The sequence below is a fragment of the Oncorhynchus clarkii genome, chromosome 22 (assembly GCF_045791955.1).
Source record: "Oncorhynchus clarkii lewisi isolate Uvic-CL-2024 chromosome 22, UVic_Ocla_1.0, whole genome shotgun sequence".
NCBI classification, from domain to species: domain Eukaryota; kingdom Metazoa; phylum Chordata; class Actinopteri; order Salmoniformes; family Salmonidae; genus Oncorhynchus; species Oncorhynchus clarkii.
The window spans coordinates 42,572,415-42,590,917 of record NC_092168.1 but is presented as its reverse complement, the minus strand read 5'-3'; the positions used below and the strand labels follow the sequence as shown (position 1 = coordinate 42,590,917).

At 45.8% G+C, this 18,503-nt stretch overlaps 1 protein-coding gene across 1 annotated transcript in view; it reads right to left on the bottom strand.

The window, feature by feature from the left end:
- The window catches only part of LOC139380931 (contactin-associated protein-like 5), a 131,699-nt gene that overhangs the window by 12,133 nt on the left and 101,063 nt on the right, over positions 1-18,503 (bottom strand). Inside the window, exons 14-17 of the mRNA XM_071124100.1 lie at positions 4,143-4,299; positions 3,770-3,897; positions 3,479-3,649; positions 1,241-1,459 (exon numbers count right to left, since the gene is read on the bottom strand). Of these exons, the coding sequence (XP_070980201.1) occupies positions 1,241-1,459; positions 3,479-3,649; positions 3,770-3,897; positions 4,143-4,299 (675 nt within the window). The remainder of the gene's footprint in view (positions 1-1,240; positions 1,460-3,478; positions 3,650-3,769; positions 3,898-4,142; positions 4,300-18,503) is intronic.

Below are 18,503 nucleotides of genomic sequence, written 5' to 3'. Positions count from 1 at the left end.
GCAGTAGTTTATGTGTCGGGGGAGCTAGGGTCAGTTTGTTATATCTGGAGTACTTCTCCCGTCTTATCCGGTGTCCTGTTTGTATGCTCTCTCTAATTCTCTCTTTCTTTCTCTCTCTCGGAGGACCTGAGCCCTAGGAACATGCCTCGGGACCACCTGGCATGATGACTCCTTGCTGTCCCCAGTCCACCTGGCCGTGCTGCTGCTCCAGTTTCAACTGTTCTGCCTGCGGCTATGGAATCCTGACCTGTTCACCGGACGTGCTACCTGTCCCAGACCTGCTGTTTGCAACTCTCTAGAGACAGCAGGAATGGTAGAGATACTCTCAATGATCGGCTATGAAAAGCCAACTGACATTTACTCCTGAGGTGCTGACTTGCTGCAACTTCGCCAACTACTGTGATTAATATTATTTGACCATGCTGGTAATTTATGAACATTTGAACATCTTGGCCATATTCTGTTATAATCGCCACCCGGCACAGCCAGAAGAGGACTGGCCACCACTCATAGCCTGGTTCCTCTCTAGGTTCCTTCCTAGGCAGTTTTTCCTAGCCAACGTGCTTCTACACCTGCATTGCATGCTGTTTGGGGTTTTAGGCTGGGTTTCGGTACAGCACAGCGGATGTACGAAGGGCTATATAAATACATTTGATTTGATTTGAACAGCTGGCTGTTGAGACTGAGACTAAGGCTATGAGACCAGGCCAGTCCTACCCACAAACAGCTGGCTGTTGAAACTGAAACTAAGGCTGTGAGGCCAGGCCTACCTACAAACAGCTGTCTGTTGAGACTGAGACTATGAGGCTAACCCTACCCACAAACAGCTGGCTGTTGAGACTGAGACTATGAGGCCAGTCCTACCCACAAACAGCTTGCTGTTGAAAATGAGACTATGAGGTCAGTCCTACCCACAAACAGCTGGCTGTTGAAACTGAGACTATGAGGCCAGTCCTATCCACAAACAGCTGGCTGTTGAGACTGCGACTATGAGGCCAGTCCTACCCACAAACAGCTAGCTGTTGAAACTGAGACTATGAGGCTAGTCCTACCAACAAACAGCTAGCTGTTGAAACTGAGACTATGAGGCTAGTCCTACCAACAAACAGCTAGCTGTTGAAACTGAGACTATGAGGCCAGTCCTACCCACAAACAGCTGGCTGTTGAAACTGAGACTATGAGGCCAGTCCTACCCACAAACAGCTGGCTGTTGAAACTGAGACTATGAGGCCAGTCCTACCCACAAACAGCTGGCTGTTGAGCCGGAGGCGGAGGAGTCCCTCAGATGGAGCTTCCAAGAAGCGCAGGGGCAGCTGGTCCACCTGCAGCGAGGCCTCCTTCACGCTGCGCTCTGCCCTCACATAGTGCCACTGCCTGTCATTCAGGGGCACGTGGGACTTGACGGCCAGGTCCACCGGCCTGTTTCCCACGTCAAAGGAGAACGTCACCACGGACGGAGCTGAGGCAACAGAACAGGGACACAAGCTGACAGTCAGGTCGCAGAGAACTCATCCTTCAAACATTCATTCTCTCTCTCTCTCCCTCTCTCTCTCAATTCAATTGAAGGTCTTTATTGGCATAGGAAACATATGTTAACTTTGCCAAAGCAAGTGAACTAGATAAACAAAAGTGAAATAAACAATACAAATGTACAGTAGACATTACACTCACAAAGGTTGAATAAAGACATTACAAATAACATATTATGTGCAAATAGTACAAAAGGGGAAATAAATAAACATAAATATGGGTTGTATTTACAATGATGTTTGTTCTTCACTGGTTGCCCTTTTCTTGTGGCAACAGGTCACAAATCTTGCTGCTGTGATGGCACACTGTGGTATTTCAACCAATAGAAATGGGACTTGATAGAAATTGGGTTTGTTTTCAAATTCTTTGTGGATATGTGTAATCTGAGGGAAATATGGTCATACACGTGGCAGGAGGTTAGGAAGTGCAGCTCAGTTTCCACCTCATTTTGTGGGCAGAGTGCAAATAACCTGTCTTCTCTTGTGAGCCAGGTCTGCCTACGGCGGCCTTTCTCAATAGCAAGGCTATGCTCACTAATCAAAGCTTTGCTTAAGTTTCGGTCAGTCACAGTGGTCAGGTATTCTTCCACGGTGTACTCTCTGTTTAGGGCCAAATAGCATTTTAGTTTGCTCAGTTTCTTTGTTAATTCTTTCCAATATGTCAAGTAATTATCGTTTTGTTATCTCATGATTTGGTTGGGTCTAATTGTGTTGCTGTCTCTCTCTCTCTATTTCTCTAGGCACATGGCTTATTTTCTGATGTCTATTTGATTACCTTGTTGTTCGTGGAATTAAGTTTCTTTTCAAAGCTAAGTTGACAGCTTGATGATATAGTGCTGTAGCTAAGTTGACAGCTTGATGATATAGTGCTGTAGCTAAGTTGACAGCTTCATGATATAGTGCTGTAAATAAGTTGACAGCTTGATGATATAGTGCTGTAACTAAGTTGACAGCTTGATGATATAGTGCTGTAGCTAAGTTGACAGCTTGATGATATAGTGCTGTAGCTAAGATGACAGCTTGATGATATAGTGCTGTAGCTAAGTTGACAGCTTGATGATATAGTGCTGTAGCTAAGTTGACAGCTTGATGATATAGTGCTGTAACTAAGTTGACAGCTTGATGATATAGTGCTGTAGCTAAGTTGACAGCTTGATGATATAGTGCTGTAACTAAGTTGACAGCTTGATGATATAGTGCTGTAACTAAGTTGACAGCTTGATGATATAGTGCTGTAGCTAAGATGACAGCTTGATGATATAGTGCTGTAGCTAAGTTGACAGCTTGATGATATAGTGCTGTAGCTAAGTTGACAGCTTGATGATATAGTGCTGTAACTAAGTTGACAGCTTGATGATATAGTGCTGTAACTAAGTTGACAGCTTGATGATATAGTGCTGTAGCTAAGTTGACAGCTTGATGATTTAGTGCTGTAACTAAGTTGACAGCTTGATGATATAGTGCTGTAACTAAGTTGACAGCTTGATGATATAGTGCTGTAGCTAAGTTGACAGCTTGATGATATAGTGCTGTAACTAAGTTGACACCTTGATGATATAGTGCTGTAACTAAGTTGACAGCTTGATGATATAGTGCTGTAGCTAAAATGACAGCTTGATGATATAGTGCTGTAGCTAAGATGACAGCTTGATGATATAGTGCTGTAGCTAAGATGACAGCTTGATGATATAGTGCTGTATCTAAGTTGACAGGTTGATGATATAGTGCTCTAACTAAGTTGACAGGTTGATGATATAGTGCTGTAGCTAAGTTGACTGTAATTGTACTTTATTATACATCTTATAATTTGGATTATCAAGTCTGTTTGGAATGTGTGTGTGTGTGCATGTATGCGTATGAGTGTGTGTGTGTGTGGGAGTGTGTGTTTTGTGTCTGTGTGTGGCATTCTCATGCTTGTGTGAGTGTGTGTGTGTGGTCCACAGACTCACAGCTGAGCTCCACTCTGATGAAGTCCTTGAGGCCCACGTTCTCCAGGAAGACTCCTGAGGGAGCGCTGGTCTTGAAGTAGAAGGAGATGTCAGCGCTGAGCTCTGCCTGGAGGGTGGGGAAGTGCAGGTAGGATGACTCCTGGTAGAAGGACGCTGCATTCCACACAGACTCTAGAAAACAGGAAATACACGTATTTTCTAAGTTTGAACACAGTCAATATTTACTCAGCATGTTGTTCAAAAGGACCATCTGTAAGATAAAAATTTTACAAAATAAAACAGTTCACCTACTGTCGCCATAACAACGCAGCGGGCCGATTCTGTAGAGCGCCTCAGAGCCAGTTCTGTTGGTGTCTCCAATCACGATCTCACTCACTGGTAAGTGCTCTTTGTAAGAAAGTACTCCTGTGTCATTAGACCTGCAATAGACAGACAGGAGAGTATGCTCTCTGTGGAAGGAATCAAACAATGATGAACCCCTCCCACCACTGTCATGACCCACTTAAGCTGATACATTTGGTCTCTTCCAGAAAATCTCCATCTGACACAAGGTAATATACTGAATATTGCTAAAATGTAGAAATATAGATGGACAAGCACAAGAAAATTTATAGCTAAATCATATTGAAGGACAGTAGACAGAGAGACATATTTGCCTAGTTACCATGAGTCTGTGTCAGCATCACAGTTGCAGAAGTAGTTCATGTCCATGCAATTCTCCTCCAGGCTGCAGGAGCACTGCTGAACACCTGGCAGGAAGCCTCCCCAGTAGGTCCGTCTCTCTCCACCCTGGTCCACCCACCAGGACAGAGGGCTGCCATCTGGACCAGTCACAGGATTACAATTAGGTCCACATGTAGAGAAACAGAATCAGCACAGTGAATGTGATTAGAGCCCTGGGCATCTTTTGGTATCCCATGGCATTGTGTCAATGAGTCCTCAGTGATGTCAGTTAGACTCGCAGGGCTCATTTCCTGGAGCATCTGTAAGTGGCCCTGCTACAGTCTTCTGTCCCACAACATGACTCTGCCTGAGAGACACTACAGGCCTGCAGGAAGTGTCCTCTCAGCCCTCTGCATAGATATAGGCTTCTATCAACACAACATGACTCTGCCTGAGAGACACTATGGGCCTGCAGGGAGCAGCCTCTCAGCTCTTAGACTGTACTTTTAACACAGGAGGGTGGTGGGAGGGTGGGGACCATATAATGGGATGTAATGAGTAATGTAATGAGAGTAATTTGAAGTGTGGTCATGGGGGGGTTGTGACAGTGGTGCTATTCAAGTCACACTGCCTGACTCTGACAGTGTATTTTGTGGGATAACGGATCACACAGCATCAAAGCTTAATATCCAGTATTCTTCTGCCTTTGTTCATCATGTCAAATTTACATTGTTACTCAATTGAAACAAAGCTGAATAGAATAAAAATGGTTTAGGGAATAACAAATTATATGGAAATAAGATGAATTGTTTGGGAGGAAATGTCGATGTACATTCGCAAATCAACTTGATGCCTTGGCTCATGAGCTGTGCGGCCGTTACCCTGAACCGGATTTTTAACAGGGTCGTTAGAAAAAAATGATAATTGCCGTGACCTAGCTCAATATCTAGGCGCCAGATAAGAACGAGACTTCAGCTTCCATAAAGTGACCATTGGACTTTCCATCTTTCGGACTGAATAAGTTTGTAGGGGCAACAGTTTTGATTAAATGTACATCTTATCGCTCTCACATGATAATTTGTGTCCATTAAGAACCAATGATGTGCTACCTTTTTGAAGCACTTCTGACAATGCTATCATCTTTTCAGCTAAATCTCAGAGTTCTAAAACCGGACCAAAGCACTTGGGTTGTGCAGCAACAGCGCTAGTAGCTAGCTAACACCAGTCGGATGAGAGGCAAGCTACAAGCAAAGGAAGCTAGCTATATTTTGTTATGGAAAGTTTTTCACATGGCCCTCTGCACACAGACTGCCTCACAGCATTGCTTCCATCCCTCTCCTCGATGCTTCGAGGGTGACTGTTGTTGATGTATGCAGAGGGTCCCTGGTTCCAGCCTAGGTAGGGGCGAGGAGAGGGAATGAAGCAATGCTGTTACATTCCCAGCCAACGCACCAAATGTAATAGTGCTCCGTCCCTCTCCTCGCCCCTACCTAGGCTTGAACCAGGGACACAATGCACACATCAACAACTGACACCCTCAAAGCATCGTTACCTATCGCTCAACAAAAGCCACGGCCCTTGCAGCGCAAGGGAAACAACTACTTCAAGATCTCAGAGTAAGTGACACATCACCGATTGAAAGGATATTAGCGCGCACTAGCTAGCCATTTCACACCAGTTACACAATCTAATCGTAGTCGCTGTACTCATAATATACAGGATAACTATTGGCTTATAGTGAGGATAGCCATGGTGCAAGCACAGCTTCAGATGCAATTGTTAGGCAAGGGCAATTTAAGTGTAGGAAAGGATGAAACAATGTCTGTGCCAAAAGTAAGTACAGACAGTAGTATAAATCACCCCGCAGAGTCCCCGCAGCCGGACAATTTTCTCAAGGCTTCTGGAAAGAAATGTTGTCTGCATACTCAGTCGTTGTATGCTACTTATGTAGCAGGCAAAACCCAGAGGACTAACCGTTCAGAATTTGTTTTTTTTGAGGTCTCTGTCTGTTCACTGGGCTCTCATTGGCAAACGATATTTCTTAGGAACTTGTTTTCAGTTCCTACTGTTTCCACTGGATGTCACCAGTCTTTGGAATTTGGTTGAGGTTATTCATTTGTGCAATGAAGAAGTAGGGCCAACTAGGAACTGGGTAACACTGTTGAGAGTTTCGTCTCGCCCTCTATTGAAAACAGATAGACCCGTCTTCAATTTGATCGATTATTAACGTTTAAAAATACCTACAGTAGTTTGAAATATTTTGGCAAAGTTTTTTGGCAACTTTTGAAATATTTTGTAGTGACGTTGCACATTTTGGAAGTTGTTTTTTTCTGGATCAAACGCGCCAAATAAATTGACATTTTGGATATATATGGACGGAATTAATCGAACAAAAGGACCAATTGTGATGTTTATGGGATATATTGGAGTGCCAACAAAAGAAGCTCGTCAAAGGTAAGGCATGTTTTATATTTTATTTCTGAGTTTTGTGTAGCGACTGCAGGGTTGAAATATGCTACCCTCTTTGTTTACTGTTGTGCTATCATCAGATAATAGCTTCTTATGCTTTCGCCGAAAAGCCTTTTTAAAATCTGACATGTTGGCCGGATTCACAACGAGTGTAGCTTTAATTGAGTGTCTTACATGTTTGATTTTTATATCAATTTATTTGTATTTGCCACGCTGCATTTTCCCTGGTTTTTGGCCAAGTGGGACGCCCCTATACCATAAGAAGTTTAAGCAACGAGTCGGAGTCAGAGGACAAGCCTTCTCAGGTGTCTCCTAAAACCCGTTATGGGCGCCGACAGAGATGGCCGCCTCGCTTCGCGTTCCTAGGAAACTATGCAGTTTTTTTTTTTTTTTTACGTGTTATTTCTTACATTAGTACCCCAGGTCATCTTAGGTTTCATTACATACAGTCGAGAAGAAGTACTGAATATAAGATCAGCGTCAACTCACCATCAGTACGACCAAGAATATGTTTTTCGCGACGCGGATCCTGTGTTCTGCCTTACAAACAGGACAACGGAGTGGATCCTATGCAGCGACCCAAAAAAACGACTCTGAAAGAGAGGGAAACGAGGCGGTCTTCTGGTCAGACTCCGGAGACGGGAACACCGCACACCACTCCCTAGCATTCTTCTTGCCAATGTCCAGTCTCTTGACAACAAGGTTGATGAAATCCGAGCAAGGGTAGCATTCCAGAGGGACATCAGAGACTGTAACGTCCTTTGCTTCACTGAAACATGGCTCACTGGAGAGACTCTATCCGAAGCGGTGCAGCCAACGGGTTTCTCCACGCATCGCGCTGACAGAAACAAACATCTTTCTGGTAAGAAGAGGGGCGGGGGCGTATGCCTCATGGCCAACGTGACATGGTGTGATGAAAGAAACATACAGGAACTCAAATCCTTCTGTTCACCTGATTTAGAATTCCTCACTATCAAATGTAGACCGCATTATCTACCAAGAGAATTCTCTTCGATTATAATCACAGCCGTATATATCCCCCCCCAAGCAGACACATCGATGGCTCTGAACGAACTTTATTTAACTCTCTGCAAACTGGAAACGATTTATCCGGAGGCTGCATTCATTGTAGCTGGGGATTTTAACAAGGCTAATCTGAAAACAAGACTCCCTAAATTTTATCAGCATATCGATTGCGCAACCAGGGGTGGAAAGACCTTGGATCATTGTTACTCTAACTTCCGCCCCGCCCCCCTTTCGGAAAAGCTGACCACGACTCCATTTTGTTGATCCCTGCCTACAGACAGAAACTAAAACAAGAGGCTCCCACGCTGAGGTCTGTCCAACGCTGGTCCGACCAAGCTGACTCCACACTCCAAGACTGCTTCCATCACGTGGACTGGGAGATGTTTCGTATTGCGTCAGATAACAACATTGACGAATACGCTGATTCGGTGTGCGAGTTCATTAGAACGTGCGTTGAAGATGTCGTTCCCATAGCAACGATTAAAACATTCCCTAACCAGAAACCGTGGATTGATGGCAGCATTCGTGTGAAACTGAAAGCGCGAACCACTGCTTTTAATCAGGGCAAGGTGTCTGGTAACATGACCGAATACAAACAGTGCAGCTATTCCCTCCGCAAGGCTATCAAACAAGCTAAGCGCCAGTACAGAGACAAAGTAGAATCTCAATTCAACGGCTCAGACACAAGAGGCATGTGGCAGGGTCTACAGTCAATCACGGACTACAGGAAGAAATCCAGCCCAGTCACGGACCAGGATGTCTTGCTCCCAGGCAGACTAAATAACTTTTTTGCCCGCTTTGAGGACAATACAGTGCCACTGACACGGCCTGCAACGAAAACATGCGGTCTCTCCTTCACTGCAGCCGAGGTGAGTAAGACATTTAAACGTGTTAACCCTCGCAAGGCTGCAGGCCCAGACGGCATCCCCAGCCACGCCCTCAGAGCATGCGCAGACCAGCTGGCCGGTGTGTTTACGGACATATTCAATCAATCCCTATACCAGTCTGCTGTTCCCACATGCTTCAAGAGGGCCACCATTGTTCCTGTTCCCAAGAAAGCTAAGGTAACTGAGCTAAACGACTACCGCCCCGTAGCACTCACATCCGTCATCATGAAGTGCTTTGAGAGACTAGTCAAGGACCATATCACCTCCACCCTACCTGACACCCTAGACCCACTCCAATTTGCTTACCGCCCAAATAGGTCCACAGACGATGCAATCTCAACCACACTGCACACAATGCTGTTCATCGACTACAGCTCGGCATTCAACACCATAGTACCCCCCAAGCTCGTCATCAAGCTCGAGACCCTGGGTCTCGACCCCGCACTGTGCAACTGGGTACTGGACTTCCTGACGGGCCGCCCCCAGGTGGTGAGGGTAGGCAACAACACTGGGGCCCCACAAGGGTGCGTTCTGAGCCCTCTCCTGTACTCCCTGTTCACCCACGACTGCGTGGCCACGCACGCCTCCAACTACATCATCAAGTTTGCGGACGACACAACAGTGGTAGGCTTGATTACCAACAACGACGAGACGGCCTACAGGGAGGAGGTGAGGGCCCTCGGAGTGTGGTGTCAGGAAAATAACCTCACACTCAACGTCAACAAAACTAAGGAGATTATTGTGGACTTCAGGAAACAGCAGAGGGAACACCCCTCTATCCACATCGATGGAACAGTAGTGGAGAGGGTAGCAAGTTTTAAGTTCCTCGGCATACACATCACAGACAAACTGAATTGGTCCACTCACACAGACAGCATCGTGAAGAAGGCGCAGCAGCGCCTCTTCAACCTCAGGAGGCTGAAGAAATTCGGCTTGTCACCAAAAGCACTCACAAACTTCTACAGATGCACAATCGAGAGCATCCTGGCAGGCTGTATCACCGCCTGGTATGGCAACTGCACCGCCCTCAACCGTAAGGCTCTCCAGATGGTAGTGAGGTCTGCACAACGCATCACCGGGGGCAAACTACCTGCCCTCCAGGACACCTACACCACCCGATGTCACAGGAAGGCCATAAAGATCATCAAGGACATCAACCACCCGAGCCACTGCCTGTTCACCCCGCTATCATCCAGAAGGCGAGGTCAGTACAGGTGCATCAAAGCTGGGACCGAGAGACTGAAAAACAGCTTCTATCTCAAGGCCATCAGACTGTTAAACAGCCACCACTAACACTGAGTGGCTGCTGCCAACACACTGACACTGACTCAACTCCAGCCACTTTAATAATGGGAATTGATGGGAAATGATGTAAATATATCACTAGCCACTTTAAACAATGCTACCTTATATAATGTTACTTACCCTACATTATTCATCTCATATGCATACGTATATACTGTACTCTATATCATCGACTGTATCCTTATGTAATACATGTATCACTAGCCACTTTAAACTATGCCACTTTGTTTACATACTCATCTCATTTGTACATACTGTACTCGATACCATCTACTGTATCTTGCCTATGCTGCTCTGTACCATCACTCATTCATATATCCTTATGTACATATTCTTTATCCCCTTACACTGTGTACAAGACAGTAGTTTTGGAATTGTTAGTTAGATTACTTGTTATTACTGCATTGTCGGAACTAGAAGCACAAGCATTTCGCTACACTCGCATTAACATCTGCTAACCATGTGTATGTGACAAATAAAATTTGATTTGATTTGATTTGATTTTGAGCCGCCGAAGCCTCCCACCATTAGCTCTGACAAATTGAAAACCCTAGTCATTGGCGACTCCATTACCTGCAATATTAGACTTTAAAAAATAATCATCCATACACTGTTTACCAGGGGGCAGGGCTACCGACGTAAAGGCTAATCTAAAGATGGTGCTGGCTAAGGCTAAAACTGGTGAAAGTATAGGGATATTGTTTAACCATGTCGACGGAGGAGATCTTCATGGGCTATACTCAGCCTTGTCTCAGGGTAGTAAGTTGGTGGTCTGTTGATATCCCTCTAGCGGTGTGGGGGCTGTGCTTTGGCAAAGTGGGTGGGGTTATATCCTGCCTAGTTGGCCCTGTCTGGAGGTATTGTTGGACAGGACCATAGTGTCCCCTGACCCACCCCTGTCTCAGTCTCCAGTATCTATGTTGCAATAGTCTATGTGCTGGGGGGCTAGGGTCAGTCTGTTACATCTGGTGTAAATCTCCTGTCATATCTGGTGTATTGTTTGAATTTAGGTATGCACCCTCTAATTTTCTCTCTCCCCCTCCTGGCTGTCCCCAGTCCACCTGGTTGTGCTAGTGCTCCAGTTTCAACTGTTCTGCCTGCTGCTAGAGAACCCTGACATGTTCACCGGATGTGCTACCTTGTGACGGACCTGCTGTTTTTGACTCTCTCTATCGCTCTACCACACCTGTTTTCTCGACCTCTGAATGCTCAGCAATTAAAAGCCAACTGACATTTACTCCTGAGATACTGAGCTGCCAACTGACCTGCACCCTCTACAACCACTGTGATATTATCTGACCATGCTGGTCCCCCTGCTGGTCATCTATGAACGTTAGAACAAAGGACTGGCCACCCCTCAGAGCCTGGTTCCTCTCTAGGCTTCTTCCTAGGTTCCTGCCTTTCTAGGGAGTTTTTCCAAGTCACCGTGCTTCTACATCTGCATTGCTTGCTGTTTGGGCTTTTAGGCTGGGTTTCTGTATAGCACCATTTGATTGATTGATGAACACCAAACTTTGGGAAATGCCATGTTCCTAATGTATAATACATGCAACGTTACTCCATATAAAGTGGCTTCACTTTGAAAGTCAAGGGGGGTGAAAGTATTCACCCCCCTTGGCATTTTTCCTATTTTGTTGCCTTACAACCTGGAAGTAAAATTGATTTATGTGGGGGTTTGTATCATTTGATTTACACAACATGCCTACCACTTTGAAGATGCAAAATATTTTTTTCTTGTGAAACAGACAAGAAATAAGACAAAAACTGAAAACTTGAGAGTATATAACTATTCACCCCCCCAAAGTCAATACTTTGTAAAGCCACATTTTGCAGCAATTACAGCTGCAAGTCTCTTGGGGTATGTCTCTATAAGCTTGGCACATCTAGCCATTGGGATTGTTGCCCATTCTTCAAAGCAAAACTGCTCCAGCTCCTTCAAGTTGGATTGGTTCCACTGTTTGACTAGGCCCTTCCAAGACATGTTAATGTTTTCCCTTAAACCACTCAAGTGTTGATTTAGCAGTATGCTTAGGGTCATTGTCCTGCTGGAAGGTGAACCTCCGTCCCAGTCTCAAATCTCTGGAATACTGAAACATGTTTCCCTCAAGAATTTCCCTGTATTTAGCGCCGTCCATCATCCCTTCAATTCTTACCAGTTTCCCAGTCCCTGCTGATGAAAAACACCCCCACAGCATGATGGTGTTCTCGGGGTGATGCGAGGTGTTGGGTTTGCCTCAGACATAGCGTTTTCCTTGATGGCAACAAGCTCAGTTTTAGTCTCATCTGACCAGAGTACCTTCTTCCATATGTTTGGGGAGTCACCCACATGCCATTTGGCGAACAACAAATGTTTTTTGCTTTTTTTTTTTTTTTAAGAAATTGCTTTTTTCTGGCCTCTCTACCTTAAAGCCCAGCTCTGTGGAGTGTATGGCTTAAAGTGTTCCTATGAACAGATACTCCAATCTCCTCTGTCGAGCTTTGCAGCTCCTTCAGGGTTATTTTTGGTCTCTTTGTTGCCTCTCTGATGAATGTCCTCCTTATTTGGTCTGTGAGTTTTGGTGGGCAGCACTCTCTTGGCAGGTTTGTTGTGGTGCCATATTCTTTCCATTCTTTAATAATGGATTTAATGGTGCTCAGTGGGATGTTCAAAGTTTCAGATATTTTTTTATAACCCAACCTTGATCTGTACTTCTCCACAACTTTGTCCCTGACCTGCCACTTTCCTGGTGGTGCACCTTGCTTAGTGATGTTGCAGACTCTGGGGCCTTTCAGAACAGCTGGATATATACTGAGATTATGTGACAGATCATGTGACACTTAAATAAAGTTCACCTGTGTTCAATCTAACTAATTATGTGACTTCTGAAGGTAATTGTTAGCACCAGATCTTATTTAGGGGCTTCATAGCAGAGGGGGTGAATACATATGCACACACTACTTTCCAGCTACATTTTAAAAAAATAATAATAATTAATTTCACTTCACCAATTTGGACTATTTTGTGTATGTACATTACATGAAATACAAATAAAAAACAATTTAAATTACAGGTCGTAATGCAACAAAATATGAAAAATGCCAAGGGGTGTGAATACTTTCGCAAACCACTGTACTAGTCAACCTGGCTTGCTTAGCAATGTAGCTAGCTAGAGTTACAGCCCTTACCTTATGCATTGATTCAGTATGCTCTCAAATGTTATTTGTCACATGCACTGAATACAACAGGTGTAGACCTTAAAATTAAATGCTTATTTACTAGCCCTTAACCAACAATGCAGTTCAAGAAAGAGTTAAGAAAATATTTACTAAATAAACTCAAGTAATAAAATAAAATGAAAAAAGTAACACAATAAAATAAAAATAACAAGGCTATATATAGGTGCTACCAGTACCGAGTCAATGTGCGGGGTACAGGTTAGTTGAGGTAGTAATCCAAATTTGCGCTGACCGATGAATACAGTACAGTAAAAGTACAGTAATACAGTAAAAAGTAGCCAGGGGTGTGCGGGTGAACATTCTTGCATTCAACACCAACATCTTTGCTTGCGTTGACCTTTGCACATTCAAAAGAAAACACCATGCTTGCTAACCTGGTTAGCAATGTTACCGTTTTCAACACAACATTGTTTTTTTTCTACCAAGCTAAATAAATAAACGTTCAATCAGTACTGGGTGAATGAACAACAACAAAATCTTCCTGTCATCTCCAGACTGTCCATTAAATAGAGTGTCAAGACAAACGTGTTCATGACAGGGTAAAACATAAAATCATGGGATCTGAAGGTCCTGGGTTCACCTCTGGGAGAATACATTTCAACCATTCTCTTTGACACCTCCATCCTTGTCCTGACACACACACACCGGCCCGCACGTTGTGTGCTTATTTTTTTCTATTAGATGGCTCTTAAAAGAGCATTGTTAAGTGGCAATGGACGGGGACTGTGGTGTGTGTTCTACTGTGTGTGTCTTGTTACTACGGAGATGGTGGAGACTGAAGAGACCAACTCTCAATACTCAATGAATACATCATTGCTCTCATCAGTCAGATGCATTCCAACCCCACGGTACATCCCAGGGACACACTGCTTAATGGTAGGGTGGCGGATTGTGTGTCCCTGAAATGCATACACCAGCTGATTGAGGGAGTGCAGGAACTTGTCTATGCACTTGTTTATATTCTGGTCCCAATGGAGACCACCACTGTCCCGGGAAATATTCGGATGACCACGTCAAACCACTTCTAAATCCGCACCTCTGCCACACCAGTGCCATCCCCTTGGTGTATCACAAGTTGTTTTCACTGAGGTGGATGACTAGGATGTCAGAGGGAGAAACAGCACAGTCCCTCTGCTGGCGCAAAACACAGAGCAATTTGTGCCACTTCATGCCTTGCTCTCCAGGCTACCTAATGTGACAGTCAATAATGTAAGTAAATAGTTAATGGGTAGGCTATATGTTGAGTATTTGTGTATTTTCCAGAAGCTTGTAAAAAGGTTTCCCCAGTTTTCTCCAAATTGTCTTAAATGGGTTTCTGTTTTTTCGCTTCCCTCTGTGTCACGCCCTGACCCTAGAGAGACGTTTAATTTCTCTATTTGGTTAGGTCATGGTGTGATGGGGGGTGGGCATTCTATGTTTTGTTTTCTATGTTTCTTTATTTCTATGTTTTGGCCGGGTATGGTTCTCAATCAGGGACCGCTGTCTATCGTTGTCTCTGATTGGGAATCATACTTAGGTAGCCCTTTTCCCTCCTTCAGTGTGGGTAGTTATCTTGTTAGTGGCACGAATGTCCTGTTAAGCTTCATGGTCATTTTGTATTGTTTATTGTTTTAGTTGGCGACATTATTCAAATAAAAATAAAATGTACCGTCACGACGCTGCTCTTTGGTCTACTTCCTACGACGCCCCTGACATAACTACCCACCACCAAAGGACCAAGCAGCGTGGTAAGGGGGACTGATGGACTTGGGAGGAAATCCTGGACGGTAAAGGACCCTGGAGGCAGGCTGGGGAATATTGCCGTCCCAAGGAGGACCTGGAGGCAGCAAAGACGGAATGGCATTGTTGCAAGGGAACACGGCTAGCAAGGAACCCCGAGAGGCAGCCTCAAAAATGGGTGGGGCACACAGGGAGTTTGGCTGAGTCAGGTTAGAAACCTGAGCCAACTACCCGTGCTTACCGTGGCGAGCGTCGTACTGGTCAGGCACCGTGTTATGCGGTGGAGCGCAGTGTGTCTCCAGTGCGCGTTCACAGCCCGGTGCGCTACCTTCTAGCTCCCTGAATCGGCCGGGCTAGAGTCGGCATCCATCCAGGTCGGAGGGTGCCGGCCCAGCACATCTGGCCGCCAGCATGTCTCTACGGCCCAGGATATCCTGCGCCGGCTCTGCGCACTGTGTCTCCGGTGCGTCTGCACAGCCCAGTGTGTCCTGTGCCTGCGCCCCGCACATGCCGGGCCAAAGTCACCATCCAGCCAGGACGGGTTGTGCAGGCTTTACGCTCGAGACCTCCAGTGCGCCTCCACAGCCAGTGTATCCTGTGCTCGCTCCCAGAACAAAGCCTCCAGTGAGACAGAGCTGAGTAGTTGTTCACATCGCAATACATATTTGTTTTTGGCACGAAGCCTCCAGTGATGATCCATGGCAAGAAGCCTCCAGTGATGATCCATGGCGCGAAGCCTCCAGTGATGATCCATGGCGCGAAGCCTCCAGTGATGATCCATGGTGCGAAGCCTCCAGTGATGATCCATGGCAAGAAGCCTCCAGTGATGATCCATGGCACGAAGCCTTCAGTGATGATCCATGGCAAGAAGCCTTCAGGGATGATCCATGGCACGAAGCCTCCAGTGATGATCCATGGCAAGAAGCCTCCTGTGATGATCCATGGCACGAAGCCTCCAGCGAGGAGTCATGGCACGAAGCCTCCGACGGCGGCCTCCAGTCTGGAGCCTCCAGCGACGGCCTCCAGTCCGGAGCCTCCAGTGACATCCTTCAGTACGGAGCCTCCAGCGACGGTCTCCAGTCCGGACCCTCCAGAGACGGCCTCCAGTCTGGAGCTTCCAGCGACGTCCCCCAGTCTGGAGCCTCCAGAGATGGTCTCCTGTCCCAGGCAGTGATGCAACCATGCTCTCGATGTTGCAGCTGTTGAACCTTTTGAGGATATCAGGACACATGCCAAATCTTTAAATTTCCTGAGGGGGAATAGGTTTTGTCGTGCCCTCTTCACCACTGTCTTGGTGCGTTTGGACCATTCTAGTTTGTTGTTGATGTGGACACCAAGGAACTTGAAGCTCTCATCCTGCTACACTACAGCCCTGTCGATGAGAATGGGGTCGTGCTCAGTCCTCCTCTTCCTGTAGTCCACAATAATCTCCTTGGTTGGCTACATTGAGGGATAGGTTGTTATTCTGGCACCACCCGGCCAGGTCTCTGACCTCCTCCCTATAGGCTGTCTCGTTGTTGTCGGTGATCAGGCCTACCACTGTTGTGTCTGCAAATTTAATGATGGTGTTGGAGTCATGCCTGGCCATGCAGTCGTGGGTGAACAGGGAGTGCAGGAGGGGACTGAGCACGCACCCCTGGGGAGCTCCAGTGTTGAGGATCAGCGTGGCAGATGTAGATGTGTTGCTACCTACCCTCACCACCTGGGGGTGGCCCGTCAGGAAGTCCAGGATCCAGTTACAGAGGGAGGTGTTTAGTCCCAGGTTCCTTAGCTTAGTGATGAGCTTTGAGGGTACTATGGTGTTGAACGCTGAGTTGTAGTCAATGAATAGCATTCTCACATAAGTGTTCCTTTTGTCCAGGTGGGAAAGGGCAGTGTGGAGTACAATAGAGATTGCATCATCTGTGGATCTGTTTGGGCGGTATGCAAATTGGAGTGGGTCTAGGGTTTATGGGATAATGGTGTTGATGTGAGCCATTACCAACCTTTCAAAGCATCATGGCTATGAACGTGAGTGCTACGTGTCTGTAGTCATTTAGGCAGGTTGCCTATCGTGGTCTGCCTGAAACATGTTGGTATTACAGACTTAATCAGGGACATGTTGAAAATGTCAGTGAAGACACCTGCCAGTTGGTCAGCACATGCCCGAAGCACACGTCCTGATAATCCGTCTGGCCCCGCAGCCTTGTGTATGTTGACCTGTTTATAAAGATCTTACTCACGTCGTCTACGGAGAGCGTGATCACACAGTCGTCCGGAAGAGCTAATGCTCTCATGCATGCCTCAGTGTTGCTTGCCTCGAAGCGAGCATAGAAGCGAGCATAGAAGTGATTTAGCTCGCCTGGTAGGCTCGTGTCACTGGGCAGCTCGCGGCTGTGCTTCCCTTTGTAGTCTGTAATAGTTTGCAAGCTCTGCCACTTAAGACGATCGTCAGAGCCGGTGTAGCATGGTTCAATCTTAGCCCTGTATTGGCGCTTTGCCTGTTTGATGGTTCGTCGCAGGGCATAGCAGGATTTCTTGTAAGCTTCAGGGTTAGAGTCCCGCACCTTGAAAGTGGCAGCTCTACCCTTTAGCTCAGCGCGAATGTTGCCTGTAATCCAGTTAGAGCACTGATTATGCTTTTGGGTCCTACTGTGTCTCTGACAATGAATGGGCGACATAAACCTAAATAGAAACTGACAATTGTGCACGACTACAGTATTACTTACTAAAACTGTTGTTACACTAATGTTTTTTTTATTTTCCTCTTACTGTAGTACTGTAGCCCACTCCCGACCAGTCCCGTTGTACACTGAGTGGTGCAATGGGCTAAGACACTGCATCAGCAGTGCAAGCTGTCTTGCTACATATGCTGGTTCAATACCTGGGCCGGCCTCGACTGGGAGACCCATGAGATGACTGTAGGGTTTTTCTTTCTCTCCCACTAAAAACAGAAATAATTCTAAATAACTAAATGGCTTTATTTACAAATTAGTAACAATGACTCACCCCATGTTCAAGAATGTCCCCCCCCCCTCGCTCATTTTACGTTATTTGAAAAACGAAATCTCCAAAATATTTGTATTTTTTAAACAAAGCGATTATTATTATTATATATAAAATCCCCTTGGATATTCACAGATATATTATTAATCCTGTTATTAGCAGGACAATATACACTGCTCAAAAAAAGAAAAGGAACACTTAAACAACACAATGTAACTCCAAGTCAATCACACTTCTGTGAAATCAAACTGTCCACTTAGGAAGCAACACTGATTGACAATAAATCTCACATGCTGTTGTGCAAATGGAATAGACAACAGGTGGAAATTATAGGCAATTAGCAAGACACCCCCAATAAAGGAGTGGTTCTGCAGGTGGGGACCACAGACCACTTCTCAGATCCTATGCTTGACTGATGTTTTGGTCACTTTTGAATGCTGGCGGTGCTTTCACTCTAGTGGTAGCATGAGACGGAGTCTACAACCCACACAAGTGGCTCAGGTAGTGCAGCTCATCCCAGATGGAACATCAATGCGAGCTGTGGCAAGAAGGTTTGCTGTGTCTATCAGCGTAGTGTCCAGAGCATGGAGGCGCTACCAGGAGACAGGCCAGTACATCAGGAGACGTGGAGGAGGCCGTAGGAGGGCAACAACCCAGCAGCAGGACCGCTACCTTCGCCTTTGTGCAAGGAGGAGCACTGCCAGAGCCCTGCAAAATGACCTCCAGCTGGCCACAAATGTGCATGTGTCTGCTCA